At 50.6% G+C, this 18,310-nt stretch overlaps 1 protein-coding gene across 1 annotated transcript in view; it reads left to right on the top strand.

Moving 5' to 3' along the window:
* The window catches only part of Slit3 (slit guidance ligand 3), a 562,044-nt gene that overhangs the window by 456,877 nt on the left and 86,857 nt on the right, over positions 1-18,310 (top strand). Inside the window, exons 10-12 of the mRNA XM_077797769.1 lie at positions 1,218-1,289; positions 6,914-6,985; positions 9,906-9,977. Of these exons, the coding sequence (XP_077653895.1) occupies positions 1,218-1,289; positions 6,914-6,985; positions 9,906-9,977 (216 nt within the window). The remainder of the gene's footprint in view (positions 1-1,217; positions 1,290-6,913; positions 6,986-9,905; positions 9,978-18,310) is intronic.

The raw sequence follows: 18,310 nt of genomic DNA, 5'->3' as shown, positions 1-18,310 counted from the left end.
CTCTATTCATCCAGCAGCCAAGAACGATCTGTCCTGATGCTCGCGCTCTCCCCTCACCCGCCCTCCGCTTTCTGCCCCCACCCTGTCGCCCTTCCCTCTCCTGGAGAGTGATTTGTCTGTGTTATGGGTAGGCCTGACAAACATTCCACATTAGCAGCTGAGATGTTGTTTGAAATGGGAAAATTGCTGGCAAACTGCTCCATTAGCGGTTCCAGTAACAAATACTCTGTTCCCCCAATGAAGATGAGATCTCGGAGGCACAAATTAATACGACTGTCTCCCCACTCTGCAGCAGGGATTACTCTTCAAGATGAATGGGTTCAGCCCCGCCAGAAATGTGCATCCACTAGATGTAGCCTCCAAGAGAGCCAGCCGGTTCCTCCCGCTCTCCCTCTTGCTCCCCCACCTCATCCCCTCCACACACCTTTCTCTGTGTCTTCCCAGCTGAGGGCTTAGGGAGCATCCGTGCTAAATTAGGAGGTGATGAAAAGATCTGAACCTTGGGGAGAAGGGAGATGGATGGGGATGAGATCCTGACTCCTCAGCCTGAGCCAGGTGTCATTCATCATCCGTAATAGAGGGCCCCTCCTCCCGCTCAGGACCGCTTCCCACCACACCTGTTCCTGGTGACGGCAATTCAGTTGAGAAATGAAAGACTAAAGAATGGGAAGACACACTTGCTCCCCATGGCTCCTTCTCTTCCCAGGAAGTTCTGGACCGTGGGCCTGCAGCATCTCATTCTTTCCAGAGTAACCAGAAAAGAAGCCTTTCAGGAAGTCCACAGAGATTCCAGCAGCAGCCCAGAGGAGAGTCCAGTCTGGGCCTCCGGAACCTGCATGACGTCAGGAAGCCATGCTGGCCCGCGCTGTCTCCTTTGGGTCCCCCTCTCTCTCTCCCTGTGACTTTCTAAGCACTCGGCTTGGTTCCTTCCTCCAGCTCTCTCTCTGAAGGCAGCTGCCTCCAAAGGCAGCTTCCCCTCCCAGTCCAAACTCCTCCAGGACAGTCCCCCCCTCTAGCTTCCCAGAAGACCCTTAGGCCCTGAAGGGTGCTCTGTCTACACAGCTCTCTGCCCATCACAGTGTTTGCCCCGCCTCCTACATCCAGCTTGTGATGAGAGACACCACCCTGTCCTTGAGCACCAAGGTGAACACAGTGGCCCTCAGGGACCATCTGCTGGCAGGAGGAGGGTTAATGGAGTCCTCTGCTCTTTTTTCTAGACGTCTGGAACAGAATTCCATCAGATCCATCCCCGCAGGAGCCTTCACCCAGTACAAGAAACTGAAGCGAATGTGAGTGGCCACTGGGGAGCATCGGGCCAATGTCTTGGGGTGATGGGGTGGGGGGTGGGGTAATTAGCAACATGTAGAAGGCAGCCTGCCCAGAACAGGTCATCCCATCCCTGCTGGGCACTCAGCTTCGGACCTGGGCTGCTCTCCTAAGATTGGGAAGTGCCCCATGCACATTGGAAGGCACAGGAGCTTGGACAATTCGCTTAGAGCCTCTCCCACCAGAACAAAGTAGAATTATCTGTGTGGGAGGAAATGGGTCCCCTAAAATCCATACATTTTTAATGTCCTTGGCTTGGTGATGTGAAACCCAGGGCCTCAAGCTTGCTAAGCAAGCATTCAACCCCTGAGCTACAGCTAAAGCTCTGAAAGTAGGAGTTTCAATGAGACATGAGAGTGGCCTGCAGCTGTCTGTCCCACTGTCACCAACATTTTGACACGCATGCAGTCACATAACAAGTACTTGGGAAGTCTCCTGCTCTCAGAGTCTGGGGAGAGCTGTGAACAAAGCTAAGTCTGTACACAGACATGGAGCCTCCACCAAGCGGAGAGCACAAGACATAACGAACATCAGAAACTGGGAAGAACTAGAAGTGAAAAAGAGAAATAGAAGGAGAGAGAGGACAATGGCCGTGGCCTCTGTGGAGGTGAGCGGTGGCTCAGGGAGGACCCTCCCGGCAGCAGTACAGGTGAGGGAAAGGCAGGCCAGCTCTCAAGGTGGTGGGGACTGTGTTGGAGCCCCCCAGGCCATAGACAGGACTGTCTAAGTGAAATCAGAAGCCTGGGGGTGTGGCCAATATACAGTCATATGACTGAACCAACACCCCACAACACTGGCCAATCTCACCTCCCTGCTGTATCACTCCAGCCCCCGAGACCCTGGCACAGCTGTGCCTTCCTCACCATAGCAGCTTGGCAGCACCATTGTGTCACATCCTCCTTCCCACCATAGCGACAATGTTGTCATCCTTCCCCTCACATGCCAACCTAAACATTGGTCTGTGAGTCACTCAGCACTGGACACGCTGAAGGGAGGTGGTAGGATTCAAAAATGCCATCACAGATACCAAGATTCTGGAGGGAGACCCCTTCCCTTCTGCAGGCTGAGAAATTATTTTGTCTGTCCCGGTCATCAGTGGGTTTCATTCCGCTTACCTGCTCTCTCTGCCCTGCCCCCACACACAGGAAGGAGAGAGGACATGTAGATGTACACATGACTCAACCCTGTTTTTCCTTCCACGCCAGATTAATTCTCTGGTTTCTGGAGTGGGAGTGTATACACTAAGGATCTCTGCTGATTCCTTTTACGTTAAAAATAAACATCCCTGTGGAACAGTGGCATTAGTAGCTTTACCCCCAGATCTCAGGAAGCCAACTTCCCATCTCCCTGGAAATCCAAAGCAAACAAGATTTTCTCTTGGTTCAACTCCAGGAGTGGAAACCAGCAGAATGAGCCAGCTCTGAGGGCAGCGCCTCCCTCCCAGGGGTAGCATTCCTGCTGGAGGAGCTGGATAAATATCAGCCTTAATATTTAAAACCCGTGGCCATTAATCTCCAGGTGTCCCTGTGCCCCAGCACACTCTCCATGCACCCCCCCCCATCCATTTTTAAAGCCCAGCTTGATTATGCAGCCAGATAGTAATTTCAGTGAAAAATGACAAGTTCATCACTGCCCCAACCTATATCTCTTGCATGATTTAAGTCACCGCTCTAATTTTTTGTGAAGTTCAGGTAATTTAGAGCTTGGCTGTGTTTTACCATCCTTTCTCCATCCTGTTGGAGTTGCCATGATCAGTGCATTCAAAATTCATGAGACCTTCTCAGTCATGACCTGGAAAGTGATTTTAATTTTTGATCATTCTGGTACTGCTGATATTTATTATGAGGCCTTCCTTGCCCCCCAAGGGAATTGTAGTAGGGAAAGAGCCCACTAAAACATTTTTGACTAATAGAACTTCAGAAATCCAGACTGAAGTTTAATGGCTTAGGAGAAGCCAGGTCCCAGGTGAGGATGAATTTTCAAGTCCCTAAGTGTGCATTCCTCCTTGGTGTCCATGACCAATTTATTCCTAATATTTACCAGAAGGAAGTTTATTCCTCAACTTTCAATGAACTGCATCCTTTTCTAGTCTGTTAACAACAGATTAACCACAAATGGCTGTGTTCCTACCTATTTATGGTGGTCACCTGGGTATTAAAAAAAAAAAAAAAAAAAAAAGCATAGCTCAGCAGTAGCGCACTTACCTGGCATGTGTGAGGCACTGGGTTCGATTCTCAGCACCATATATAAATAAATAAAATAAAGGTCTATTAACAACACACATATATATGTATGTGTGTGTGTGTGTGTGTGTGTGTGTGTGTGTGTGTGTTGTTAATAGACCTTTATTTTTTAAAAAAAAAAAGAAAACACTTTCAGGGCCAGGAGCGGTAGCGCACACCTAGTAATCCCAGAGGCTCAGGAGGCAGAGGCAGGAGGACTGAGTCAAAGCCAGCCTCAGTAATTTAGCAAATCACTAAGCAACTCAGTGAGACCCTGTCTCTAAATAAAATACAAAAATAGGGCTGGGGATGTGGCTCAGTTTTCAAGTGCATCTGAGTTTAATTCCTGGTACCAAAAAAAAAAAAAATACTTTTAGGAAAAAAATAGTGTCAAGGTAGAGAAACCATCTGTCTGGAGAGAAGAAGGCACTGGAGACTCAGCACAGGTTTCATAGAGCTGGTGCCTTGGGAGCCTGACACCTGGGAGCCCAGCCTGTGTCGTTTAGCCTGACTGGTGTGTTGAGAGTTCTCCTCAGCTGCATGCTCTTAAGTGGAACAGTCTTCCTTGGGCTTCAGAACTTCTAGTGCTTCACATTTAAGTTCCTAGCTTTAGCCTTGTATGCACCTGAAATTGCCTTTTCTGTTCCAAACAGTCTGGAAAAGCCACTCCCTCTTGGTCATCCAGTTTATAAGCCCCAGGGGATTAAGGTGGGTCTGAGACTGACCAGAGTCTAAAACTCTGTGGTCTAAAATATGACTTAAGGACCACTGGCACAAAAATCTGCTGAAGCTTTATTTACTATGCAAATTTCTGACCCCCAAACCTCAGCCTACCACATCAGACTCTCCGCGGGTGCATTTGACTAACACCCTAGTGAGGTTTGCAAACCACTGGACAAGAGTGACCACGGTGCTCAGTCAGTTCTAAGGCACCTCGCTGTGGACTGCTTTTTCCCAGCACCCCCAGGCTGCTTACTGACTTGCTAAAATGCTGAGGCTGGCTTTGAACTCTCAGTCCACAGCGAGAGGGTGAGCGACAGCTGGAACCTTCCCCAGTCTGCCTTCCTGTCCCGAACCAGGCATTCTGCATCCATCATAATGAAATATCAGGAAGGGCCTTGACCTGGGTGTCAGGAGACATGGGACACCCACTGTTTACCCTAATGACTGTCAAGTTACTGTGGCTCCAGGCCCTTGACCTCAGGGCTGCTGTTTTCTTCCTGCAGAATTAGGAATTGAGACAGTGCACTGATGCATGGAATCTTAAATCCAACTCATGGAAGCAGAGAATAGGGTGCATCTGATGGGTAAAGGCTTATGGTAGAGGTAGGGTGAGGGTGCTGGGAAAATATTACTCCAATGATACAAAATTTCAGTTAAACAAGAGGAGAAGTTCAGGAGATCTTTTTGGCAACATGGAGATGATGGTTAGTGACCATATACTTGAGAATTGCTGGGAGTAGATTTTGTTACATGTAATATGTGTGTAAGGTGATGCACATAGTTCAAGAGCTTGATTTAGCCATGCTACTGTGAATATATCTTTCAAAACATATTATGCACACAAACATATATATCCTTTTAAATTTTTCAAGTTGGGAGAAATGACAAAGTGACCGCTAGAGTCAATTCCCAACTGAACTGCCTCCCTTTTCCATTCCCCATTCTCCAACACCTCCCTGGGGCATCCTATCCCAGCTGCAGGAAGAGTTGGGGCCACAAGTCTAATTGTGGGCAGAGAACAATTTGCTGTCACAGAGCTAAAGCAAAGGACTCCCTAGAGTCAGGACTTCCTTTTGTCTGTGAGAGGTCAGAGTGCCTTGAAGGGACATCCCGTGGTCAGGAAAAGAGTCAGAATAGGCCCTGTTCCTAGTCTGGTGTGAGCAGATCTGCTTGTTTGCCTGAAATGCTTTGCTAGGCAGCCGCTGAGGGCTGCCTTTGCTAGGCAGCGCTGAGGGTGAGCAAGATTAGGATAATCCGGGGAATTTGCTTAAGACCCTTATACAAAAACGGAACGCTGAAGAAAAGCCCCACGTAAGCTGAGGCGTCTGGGTGCGATCTGCGGATTTGTTAGAGGCAATCTCCCCAGCTAAAGGGATAAACGAGGCAGCTGTGCCAGAGAGCTCGAAGCCTGTGAAGTACCTTTCAACTTACAGCTTTGGAACAGGGAGGCAGAGAGCAGAGGTCTAGGCAAAGGTGTCTTGCACCCCTTTCTAAGGCTATTAGATGAAGGAGGGGAACACTTGGGGAGGCTCTCCTGCATGTGCTTCAGAGATCGAGAGGCTGGCCTTGCCAGGGGCAATTGCTTAGAATCTGCTCCGATGTTCTTTATTCTCCATATCTATTTGTCTCCTCCTTGTTGACCCACCAAGACCCCAGCTCTCCCTCTCCTGAACAAAAGCAAGGTACCATTGATTTATTTTGCTAAAGAAAAAAGAACCAGAGAGGTTTCTTGTTGCAGGAAATTGGAGCATCTCTCCTTCCAGTGACAGGAGCCCAAAGGCCAGCCCTGAGCTAATGACTCTGAGGGAGAGAATTCCCCTCAGTGAAGAGCCATTAGCAAGGACCAGTGACCAGGAACTCGGAAGTCCCCAGGCAGCTTAAAGCAGGCAGCTTGAGGGCATCTGAGAAGGAGGTGGGGGAAGGAGAGCAGGGAGGTTCCTCTGCACCTGAGAGGCCAGGTTAGCCTCCTGGTGGCCCCGTGTTTGGAGAATCCTTCCAACACAGCCACCCACCAGCTCTGGACTAGATCACTTCCGTGGGCTTTCTCCAGAGGAGGAGCACTCCAGCAACAAACTCCACCTCAAAGGCGTCCATTGAAGATCCCACGATGTGCTTACATCAGGGCCTGGAGGACATGTGGAACCAGACAGAGGCTTAGGTCCTTCTTCAAAGCTGCCTCTCAGTTAGGGAGGAAAGGTCAGTGGGAGACAAAATGACAAGGTCTTCCTGGGAATCAGCGAGCACATGCCCAGGTGTGAGGCAGGAAGATGATGCCTGTGGTTGGGGAGGCTGGTTTCTGTTTCATTTGTCACTAATGCTTGATAATAAGACCTAAGCCAAAGCTCTAAATGCAGCTTCGCACCAACAAAGTGAGGCCACGCAGTGCCCAGCTGCAGGTCGCAGCAGAGACTCCGAGGGGAGCATTCTATGGCAAGGGAGACTGGTTCAAGGGCAGTGCCTTCCACTGGGCAGGGAAGCGAGTGATCTCGAGGTGCCTTCTCCTGCACTGTGAATAAATGCATGGCTTCATTGATCAACTGATCCTCACCTTTTGAATGCCCGAGCTGCCCAGTCCGTACGTAGAGGCGGCCGCTCTCACACCTTCAAGCTGCGTTCTCAGACTCTCCCATTAACATTTCCAGAGACATCAGCAAGAATCAGATATCGGACATAGCTCCAGACGCCTTCCAGGGCCTGAAGTCGCTCACATCGCTGTAAGTGGGGCTGGGGGCTGGGGACAGAGGGCAGGGGGCTGGGGACAGAGGGCTGGGGGCGGGGTGGAGGCGGGGGTGGGGACTTATCTTTTCCAGGAGGTGTTCACCCAGCTTTATGCTCCCCTACACACTGTGGCAGCCTGGCAAGAGAAACAAATATTTCTTTGAGAGAAATTGATCTTGGGGAATATTTCTACAACTCAAATGCATTATTTTTATTGATTAAGTGCCCGGCGGCTTTCCCAGTTATTGGCTTCTAATTCAAATGCATCTTTGCCCCTGTCCTCGCTCCCCCGCCCACTGACACGCTGTAGCAGAGCCGTCTCTGGGGACAGCAGGAGAGGATGGTGCCTGTGTCTGTTACCAAGAACCCCTGGCCTCCAGCCCCTCCCCTTCATGTGGCCCTGCTGAAGGACAGACTCTTCTCCTTCTGCTAATTTAGGTGTTTTTCTCTAACCAACCTGGTGGCCCACTGCTCTGAGATGATGTCCATGCCATCCTACTGCCCAAAGGTGTCCAATTTGGAGCCAAAGCCTCACCAGCAAAGGCCAAGAGACACACAGGCAGGGGAAGGGGATTTTTTTTAATGGCTCTCCACAGTGGCTTCCTCAATGGACACTGTTTATATCACCTGGTGGACTGTTCCCCTGCCTCCTGCAGCGCAGGGCCACTGGGGGACCCTCAGAAGTAAGCAGACCATGTTCCATCTCTCCATGCAGCAGTTTGCCCGATTCCCGAGTGAGGAGGTGACCAGCTCACATTCCCCCACCTGACCCCATCCCGTTGTGTGGCCTGGGGACAGGGAATCGCTGGGGTGGCTGTTGCTGCCTGTGGAGTAAACTAGCTTCGTGTACCAGAACACAACATCTGTCTGGGATTTCAAAGCAGGGCCCTGTGTGGGAATGGTGCCTGTTTGTCATGCAGAAGACCACAGGGGAGAAGCAAGAGAGGGGCCTGCCACCATGGTCCTACTTCTACCCCCTACCTTCCCATCCCCCTTGTCTGCTTTCCCTCAGCCAGGATTTAGGAACCGTCTGAAAACAGTTGCCCGACATGAGATGGCACACCACTAAGCCCATGTGACAATGTGTCCTGGGCGTGGTTGGCGCCAAGTGGCTCTCACCTCCAATGTAGTCATTCCTCCATCCAGCACGTGCCTGCCACGTCCTGAACAGTGACACAGGCACCGAGACTGTGGCCTCCTGGAGCCGAGAGTTGAACATCCACATATCCATGCCCAGCTCAGGAGTGGCCACTGTGAAGGGCCAGAGGGCCTCTACCCACCCTGCTCAGACACCCCTTCAGCAGGCATTAACCTAGGTCACACCCTGTCCTAGTCTCAACTCTAGGGACCCAGCCATGAGCAAGTCACCGCACCCATGAAGCTTGTGTTCAAGGGAGGAGGTAAAAAAAAAATAAAAGAGGATAAAATTAAAATAGATATGTTAATAATATAACAGAATAAGGACCAGTGCTGTAAAGAAATAAAATAGGGCAACAGGTTGTAAAAATAAAAAAGAAAAACGAAATATTTAGAAGCCCCCAGAGAAAGAGGTTTGAGCTTAGACCAGGAAAGCCAGGCAGGTGCGCACACAGGTGCCCCTGAGGTGGCACACAGGCGGGTCCCTTGAAGCACAAGGACAGTGGAAAGACCCACTCCCAAACCCCCAGTCCTGCCACCCACCAGCTCTGCCCCATTAGAAGTCCTGACGTCCGCCGAGAGGAGCAGACAGTGGCATCACTCGATTGGCACAGCAAGCGGTGGGACATTAATATGAATTACAAATGCGACTCTGAGCCATCATGCTGACTTCTATTTAGTCATTAATTTGTTGAAACATTAATGAAGTACACCCACAGGCTGCTGGGGACACTCACTCTTCACTCCAGTGACATCTAGAAATGGGGGGTTTGCTCTAACACTTCCATTTTCCATTTCCTCACCCTAATATTTTGGCTCTTCAAATGAGTGTCACAGCCTGGATTTGTGGTCAGAGTGGGAATCGAATGTTTCCCTCATTCTGTCACCTTGGGGCCCCAGGGGGGGGCTTTTTTTAAAAGCAAACAAACCAAACCTTCCTTGGCTCAGTTGCTTGGAGAGTGACAGAGACAAGTCTGGACAGGAGACAGAAAGTCTGTGACCAGGGAGGTGCAGGAGCCAGGAGGGCCTCCTGGGCACCTGTGCTGAGAAGCAACATGACCCAGGCCCAGAGACCCTCTGGGTGTGGCAAAGCAGGAGGTTCCTTCCCCAGGCCTCACAAGGCGCCCATGATGGGGCCTGGGAAGCGGAGACAGCAGCATGAGACGCTTGGGCCTGACAGAGAAGCAAAGGGTTCTGAGTTACCAGGTTCCTGGACCTCAAGGACTACCTTAGGAGTGGGAAGGAGCAGCTTCCATCGCTGGGAGACAACAAAGCTCCACAGCTTTTCCTGCCGGCCAGTCCTAGGCCCAGCAGTCCCTGTGCCATCTGGAGATGACCCCAGAGAATTCCCAAAAGGAATTCCTAGGATGCAGTGGAAGATCCAGAGGAAGCAGTCTGTAGGCTGGGCTCAGCCTGACCGGTCCCCCTGGAAGCAGGGCTGGCCAGCCTCCCCCTCTGCTTGTCTACTACCGGGCGTGAGTCATGTCCGCAGCTCGGGGAGGCACCCCCAACAGGCTGCTTCTGTTGTGAATAATTTGTTGGGCCAGGCTGCCCAGGAGTGCAGTAGGATGGATCCCATCTCTCCTGGCCTCAAGGGCGTCCTGGTCTGGGCTGCGCTTGCCTGACTCTGTCCAGCTAATGCCCACAAGAGATGAGGTGGGTTGGGGAAGGAGGTGACCTACGATACTATGCCAGAATTGGCCCCACTGATGATGTCCCATAAGAGTAGGTTACGGTGGCCTCACATCATGGTGACAGCTGCCATCCGCTCTCTTCCAGGGTACTCTACGGGAACAAGATCACTGAGATTGCCAAGGGACTCTTTGACGGATTGGTGTCCCTGCAGCTGCTGTGAGTAGGAACCTTGCCACTGTTTGCATCTCTGTTTGTAGGCCACGGCCTGAAAATGGTGAGCCGTGCTCTCGAGAGTTCTTTTGCCTTTGTGCACCGTAAGGAAAGACTCCTGAGCTGCCCGTTCCTCACCTCCATTCCCCTCTTTAGTGAATGGAGAGCCAGGGAGTTGGCAGAGGGATGCTAAGGTCAATGTGCACAAGACAGACCCAGGCACAAGTTCCTAACCACAAGTTTGGGGCTAGAAAGTAAGAAAGAGTTGGATCTTCCCAGAGGAGGTATCTTGCAGAGGGAAGCTAAGAATTGAGAGAACTAAAACATTCACAGGCCAAATTCTGATATGGAAGCCAAAGCAGAGCTGCTGTAGACATGCAGCCTTGGAGAAGGATGGGTGTGGGCTGAAATAATTAGAGAGGAGCGTAATCAGTCACCGGTGTGACTATCTGTGTAAGCTATGGCTGAGTGGGGAAGAGTTTATTTAATTTAAAGGAAGATTTGTTGCCTTGAATGTTAAGCTCTGGATTATTTATTTGCATTATTTCATGCTGGTCATCTGAGCTTAAGTGTTTGAAGAAGATAATTGAACTCTGATATGGAGAAGGAAGGAAAGGAATTCAGCTTATATTTTAAGATTTTATGATGAAGGCGAGTCATCTCTGGCTTGTAATTAGACTGCTGTTGCATCTACATGTGGTAGTGTGGGCGTGGGACTGTATGGGGTTGTCATATGTGCGCGTATCTGCTCTGTGACTGTCATAATTCCTACTGGTATTGGGAACTTGTTACCGCTGTTGACCGGTGACGAGTTCTTGCTCCCCGATGTTGAAGAATAACACCAAAGAAGCACACGCCGAGGCAAGGTCAGAGTAGAAATTAGAAATTTATTAAAGGGCAGAAGAAAAGACTTCTCCCGGAGGAAGAAGGGGACCCAAAAGGTGGAATCCGTGGAAGTGCAGTTGTCTCCCCTTTTTATAGTTCTTTCAGTGATGGAATGTAGGTGGGAAGGCCTGAGGGGTGGGACACAGGTGGGCCAAAGAAGTAGTCTGAGCAGGAAGGACTTCATTATCACTTCTTGGTGATGGGCTATCTCCAAATCTGCTGGGGGCTATTCATTAATACTTCTTCCAGGTGGACTTTGGCCTAGGGCCTCTTCAGGACTTCATTAACATTCCATGAATTGTCCTGTGTTTTCCCTGAGTCATTCCCAGCATGGCCTCCATTTTAGATTTCACTCGGTATTAGACCCGATTTACCTAACTACACTGACTACCTAACTTTAAATCTGGCTTCAAACTGATCTCAAATATCCTGTGAGCAGTGGAGAATACCAAGTCTCAGAGAGGTCAATGGCTCCCCTTTAGTCACACAGCAAAATAGATGGGGAAGAGTAGAATAGAATTTGCATGGCCATGTGGCTCAGAAGCTCCCAGCCTTCCTAATAGCACATGGTGTGTTTGCAGGGTGTGCAGATAGTTAGGTGTGTGTGACTACATCTTCCTTTTATAGTCACGGGCAGTGAGGAAGAGGTCTGAGCCTTCTCTGCCTCCCATGTGTAGTTAAGAGGGGCTGCGGTTTGGGTTTGCAGGCCAGGAGTCAAGCTGGATCTCCAGGTGGGCGGGAGGCAAATGAGCAAAGGCTTTTCCTCCAGCCTTTCCCATCTTGTACTTCACTGCTTACCCTTCCCATGTCCTTCAAGACTCGGCCCTGGACAGGTCCTCTTATGACAACACAATGATGTGAGTCAGGTTGGGATGAGATGCCCTGCCAGTCTGTGGGCAGCAGATCCATCAAGCTTGTGTGGCAAAGCTGAAAACCAGAGAGGAAAGTCTCTCGGCACCTCCTGTCTCATTCCTTATGTCTCTGTGTGGGCATTTCTTATTCCGAGGTCCCAGCCTTCAGTGGGCCTTCAAGGCTATTTTTTAGAATGGCAGGCTGGGCTCTGCAGGGAGCTGGGAGTTCCACAGATGGTGTTCTCTGCTCATGGCAAAGAAGCTGTGAGTTATAGCTGCTACCACAGGCTGGCTAACTGCAGCCATCAATGCCCCAGAAGAAGAGTAATAATACACCTGCCTAGAGGTAGATATGGGGGTGTAGCCCCCCAGGCTGGTGTGATGCCCTTTTATCAGGTGTGTGTGTGTGTGTGTGTGTGTGTGTGTGTGTGTGTGTGTAAGGAAACTGCCCTGGCACCCACTAGGAGGCATGGGATGGCCATCAGTGCCCAGCACAGTGAATGGCATGAGTCACAGATTCCACACAGTCATATTTTAAAAGAAAGTCAGTGTGTCTCAGCTCCAAGCTAACATGCCAGTAGGTTTCTAGAACCAGCAGGACTTTGCCTGGGCTGGGCAGTTGGCTCCAGTTGTGTGGCACCATTTTGAGCAGATGGCATTGACTAGCTGGGGGTAAGAACAAAGCATCCTGGTCTCAAGGAGACCAGAAGTTGACACAACTCAGGCAGCTTGCTTTCCAGAAAGAACCAGCGGCTGTTGGTTTTGACCTGCTGCTGAGCAGCTGGAGAGCAGGTCCTGATTAGATCTGACTCTGCGTTCAGCCAGCGTGATTGGATTTCTCCTGGTAGACCAGAGATGCTCTGATAAGGCTCCATAATTCCCTCTCCTTTGACTTGAAGCTTTTTGTCAGAGGTTTGTCCTTTTTCTTCCCTCTCCACCTCTCAAATGATTGACGGATCACTAAGCAGAGCTGTCTGTGCCACAGAAGTGGTCGCCTTTCCCTTCCGGCACTCTCTGTGATGCTAACAAGTAGGTGCATGTGAACTAGTTGTGCTCCCCCCACCCTGCTTCCTCCCCATTTTTCTGGACTTTTCAGCCATTTCTCCCAAAATGCCCAGTCTATCATGTACCCAGCCAGCCCCCTGGGGTGGTTTTCTTGGCCTGTTCCTGTGTACAGGTGGCCAACACTAATAGTAGAATATTCCAGAGTTTCTCAGCAGCTGCAGCAAAAGTATCTATACAAACAAGTTTCCACCAGCCAGGGAATCCAGGAGGTGTCCCTAAACTGATGCCCTGCCTGGAGACCCACAGGGCTGCCTCCTTCAGTTTAGTCCCAAGGTCTTAGAGCTCAGAGCAACCTCAGAACTCCAAGCCTCCCAGCTGGCTGGTGCAGAGTCCCTCCCTTGCCTTCTCTGACAAATCCTCCTGTCAACTTTTTGCAGATGGTTTCTGTGATAAGTGCTCACTGCGTATCTAGAAGTTAGAAAGTGCTTTCTTACACTAAACCTTTGTTCTGGCTTCTGGGAAACTCAAAAGTCTGTTGTCATTGTCTTCAGATGTTTGGAAATAGCCACCATGTCTGCCTGTAATTACTCCTACACATGCTCGTTTCCTGCAGGCATTCACGGTATGAACACATATCTGTTGTTTAATACCACCAACGTTTATTGACTTTGGGGGATGCAAGATAATCTATCATCTTCCCCCCTTAAAACAGGCTGCTAGGAAGTGACCTGGGTGCCCATTTGGACAACAGGAAGGACATTTAGAACTGAAACACCCCACGTGGATATGTCCCAACCCACAGTTAGAGCAGCATGGCTCATGGGCAGTCGCTCCTAACCCCATCTCTTCTGTTCCCTCCCCGCCCCGAGGCTCCTAGGCTCCTGGGCTCCTGGGACATCTGAGGAGATGGTGGCCTTGAGTGGGGGTAAGCTGGCATGCCCTCGGGTCCCTCACCTCACAGCTCAGAGGCTAGAACCAGGCCCAAAGCAGGGAAAGTGGTCAGCATGGCACTGAGCTGTCGTTCCCGCCTCTGATGGACAGCTGCAAGCTGTGCTGTCACAGCTTTCCCCAGGGAATGCAGAGCATTCATTCAGTGCCCACTGATTACATGGCGTGCCCAGGGGAGTCACCCACCAGGGCGGAGGGTGGCCACTGAGGTGGAAGCTTTTCCACCTGCGCCGGGAGGTTTGACACTGAACCAGGCTGTCTTTGGGCTAGAATAAATTAAGGCAACCCCACCTGTTGTTCCGTCTTCTTGGAAGGCAGACAAAACCGTTTGAGGCTCTTGGAGTTTGCCAAGCAACATGGCAGTTCCAGAGCAGTGAACAAAACCTCACTCCATATAGCTCACTTTCCCCCACCAGCTGTTTCACACGAACCACTCCCTCTTGCTCCCGATCATAGGAGTAGCTATTATTGAATTCCTGATACACTCCAGGACCTGTGCTGGACAATTTCATGCCCCTCATCTTATTTAATCTTTACAATACTAAGAGGAAGGCATTAACAAAAGCCCCATTTTACAGAGGGGGAAACTGAGGGTTCAGTAACCTGGCATGGTCACTCAGCATGGAGGGAGCCAGGATTGGAACCTGGGCAGTCTGACTCTAGAGTCCATACCCTGACCCACAAAACATCCTTCCAGAGACCTCTTCTGACCCAGACACGGGCAGGTATGCAGAGCCAGTTTTGCCAAATGCAGAAAAGGAATTCCCACTGGCTCAAGCCCAGAAGAAGCTGCTGCTGAACCATTCATTGATCCATTCCTCTTATTGTGCCTCAGTTTCTACCCTGGGCTGCTGTCTGTGGGAACCTGACCTGGGTTACTGTCATCCTCCTGGGGAGGGGTGTGCCCTGAGCCCCATGGGAGGCAATTGGGGAGCCCTTGTTCATGGAAATGGCTGGGTTGGGATGAGAGAATCCCTCCCACAGTGGAAACAGACCCACTTGGTGGCGTGTCCCTGAGAGGGGCTTTTCCCTCTCATGAGCCTGGTGTATTCCAAGGAAAGCCTGGGAGACCTAAAGTCTGTTATGGTCATGTGCCCTCCTATGTCCCTGGAGTAGAAGGAGGTCCTGTTCTTCAGACAGGCCACCACCGAGTGGCTTGGCTATTTCCTTCACCTCAGGAATCACCCTGACAACCCATAGCCCATAATAACAGTGCAGCCATCATCAAGACAGAAGGAAGGAGTTATCTCCGCCCCTCTCATGAGCTGCACGATGTGGTCTAGAGCACCCTTTCACAGCAAGAGAAGGTTCTGGTGAGGGTCAGAGTTGTAGATAGGATAACTCCAGACATCTCTGAGTTCCTCCCCGTGCCCAGTAAGTCACTAAAGGTGAAAAAAGTCCCCATATTAGAAGAAGGATGAGAACAATGTTCTTAGGTCAAAGTGGTCCTTAGTACATTTAATGGATAAAGAAATGTGGGATGGCAGAGGGCTGGTTCTAGAAAACTAGACAAGAGGGAGAGCACATTAATAATGGAGGGCTGGCTCCGCCCCCTGCCATGTGGTCAGGAGGCCAGAGGAGCTGGGACCGCACTGACCCTTCACACCCATGTGAGATGGCATAAGAGATACCCAGAGAACTTTCTTCCTAATAACGAAGAGACTTTATAACCTATTCTTTAAACATTATTCTCCCTCTGGAGGAGCCAGAAGGCCATAAGCTTCATTTCTCCATGTACCCGCACCCGGTGTCTATGAGACAGAATCTGACTCCCAGCCTGATTTTAGGACAAGGGTCCACAAAGCTTCCCCTGGCAGGCTCTTGGGCCTGTCTTCCAGGACCTTTCCTGGAATAGCTTTGCCCCTTGTCCTGGATAAGGGCCTGTGTGCTCTTTCTTGGCACCAATTTCCTAAGAAGACTTTGCACTTCGGAGTTTGGAACAAGCTCTTGGCATCTTCAGACAAACACTACATAAAGAGGGAGAGTAACATCAGCAATGGTTCCACAGACCACGGCAGGTGTGAGAATATAAATACCACCCAGAATGACAGCTTTGGGCCACCAACTCCACATGTGGATGGCTGTAGCCGCCAGGATGATCTTAATGCAATCTGTCATTAAAACTGACTCCAGATGTTTGGACTTTTCACACCCTGCAGCCAAGGCCTGTGAGCTCCAGAGGCATCTTCAGTGAGGATGGGCTATGAGCAAGCCATCTTCTGCCTTTGTGAAGAGACTGGTCCCAGTGGGCACGTTTTACAGATCTGAATGGACTCATTTCTGCCTGTAGCCCATCTCTCCCTGGGCCCTGAATGAGAAGCTGCCGCTATTCGGCTTTTTCTGACCAATCTCCTAGCAGTCCACTCCCCTAGCAGGACTTGAGTGGTGAGAGCCCTTCCTGGCCCAGACTCCAGGCATTTCCTTGCCTTCTTCATCTCCCACTTTGTGAACCTCTGCAGCTGCCCTGCCCTGCTCTTCCTGAAGGCAATGCTCTCAGCAGCGTGGTTGGTGGGTCAAGGGGCCGTGTGCTAGCACCTCTTGACATAGAGCATATGTGGAAGCCGGAAGTGCTGTGCAAAGAGAGGGTGGCCGTGTGGCTCAGAGCGAACCCAGAAATACCTTCAGAAGGGAGGCATTGTACTCCGGCTCCCAGCAGCGCTCTTGCACTTCCTATTGGGAGTTGGCCCTTCTTGTTCTGTAAGCTGATGGAGGAGCCACAAAGACATTGCCTCCACCTCTGCCCATAACATTAGGTGGCTCCCACCGTCCCGTCATGAGAGGGAGGACAGGGTAGCATAATGGTTGGTGTGAAATAGCATGGGTTTCAACCCACCACTTACACATGGGACTCTGCACAGTTACTTGGGCTCTCTGAGTCCTAGAAGTGTCATCTGTCAAATGGAGATAGCACTCAGCACCTAGGGCTGTGGGGGCTTCATGGAATTCATCCAGGGCAGTACCTGACCTTTCAAGTGCTTATCCCGCATTACCATGCTGGTTAGGCCCCCCAGCTGCTCACCAGCCTGATGAGCTCAGCCTCTCCCTCTTTTTATTTATATGACCTCTGAGGTTCCTTTAGGAGATAGGTCTGGGAACATATGGCCCCAGAAGACAGTAAACTCTGCTTCTGGAGATATCTGCGAGCACAGAACACCCCACACTGACTCACTGGACTCCAGCAGAGCAGGCTGATACCTACAGGTGCCGACATTTCCTGTTGGAATGCCAGGAAGCCCCTAGGACAAGGCCAGCTGGACCGTGCCCTTGTGGATGAAGGGTGCTCTGTCTCTGCCTCGTCCTGCTCTCCAGGGCTGCCCAGAGCATACTGAAAACCCAGGGTCTACTCCCACACTGGCACTTAGTGATCCTCCTGAGTATAAGACACTCGACACGGAGCCTGCTACTGGTGTCAGTGGCAGCTTGGTGACCAACCAATCAGTCAGCTGGACTGATGCCTTTGTACTCCCAAGAGGCAAGCGGAGTCTCCCAGACTGACACACCTTCATCCACCTGAATCATGCCAGGTGCATCCTAAGGCCAGCCAAACAGACATCCCCAGGGACAGGGAACACGGAAAGGAGAACACATGGACGTCAGGCAGTGGATGAGAGATGAGCTTCCACGTCCACCAGGCTGGAGCTTGGCTTACTGCAGGGTGACCTTGATCAAGTCTGTCACCACTCTGACCCCCAGCATCTTCATCAGAAAAATGAAGATAATCATAGTGCTGTCATGAGGGTTAAATAAAACAGTTCACTGTGCTTTGGAAAATGCAGGGCTGCACACAGCCATGTGGGCTCTAGAGATTAGTCTGTGTCATTATCATCATTTCACACAGAAGTTCCAGCTCTGCTCCTCATGGGGGAGAGCCAGGACAGATGGAGCATCCCAGGGGATCCTAAGCGTCCCAGGCATCCTACTCCAAAGAAGAATCCATCCCCCAGTCAAAGAGGGAGGCCTGGGTTGAGGCCCTAAGAGCTGCTGAATGGTTCAACATTTCCTGGCAAGGTGGCACACCTTTCAAATATAAAGCGTCTCCAGTTCCAAAGGCCAAATGCTCTTTTCAAAGATGGAGCGTGTCCAGTTCCAAAGGCCAAAATGCTCCAGGATCAGAACCTTTTTGATCGCTGCAATGATACTACAAGTGGAAAATTCCACACCTGACCTCAAGTGATAGGTCACAGTCAATACAGAGGAGCACTAAAAATACTACGCAAAATTACCTTCAGGCTCTATGGAAAAGGCACACGAGAAACCTCAGTGAGTTTTGCACTCAGACTTTAGACCCCAAGATGTCTGTTATTATTTATGCAAACATTCCAAAATCTGGAAAAAAAATATCTAAGACCCTGAACACTTCTGGTCCCCAGCATTTTGGATGAGGGCTCTACACGCCATGGCTTTTCTGTTTGCTCCGCAGCACGGCGCCTCATAAATCCCCTCCAGCTCTCATCCATGGGCCAGATAGCTCAGCGCTGGTGGAACCCGCCTGAGATGAGTCGCTGCCAGCTTCCTGACACAAGAGAGGGCAGAGGGACAGGCTGTTAGATCTTGCTGATGCTGGGGATCAGCAAGGCTGTCCTCAGCATCTAATTCTCGATAAGCAGCTTAATTTTATCTCTCCTACACCCACGCGTCTCACCAAGAGAG

The sequence above is a fragment of the Urocitellus parryii genome, chromosome 1 (assembly GCF_045843805.1).
Source record: "Urocitellus parryii isolate mUroPar1 chromosome 1, mUroPar1.hap1, whole genome shotgun sequence".
NCBI classification, from domain to species: domain Eukaryota; kingdom Metazoa; phylum Chordata; class Mammalia; order Rodentia; family Sciuridae; genus Urocitellus; species Urocitellus parryii.
This window is presented reverse-complemented; position numbering and strand designations above follow the sequence as displayed.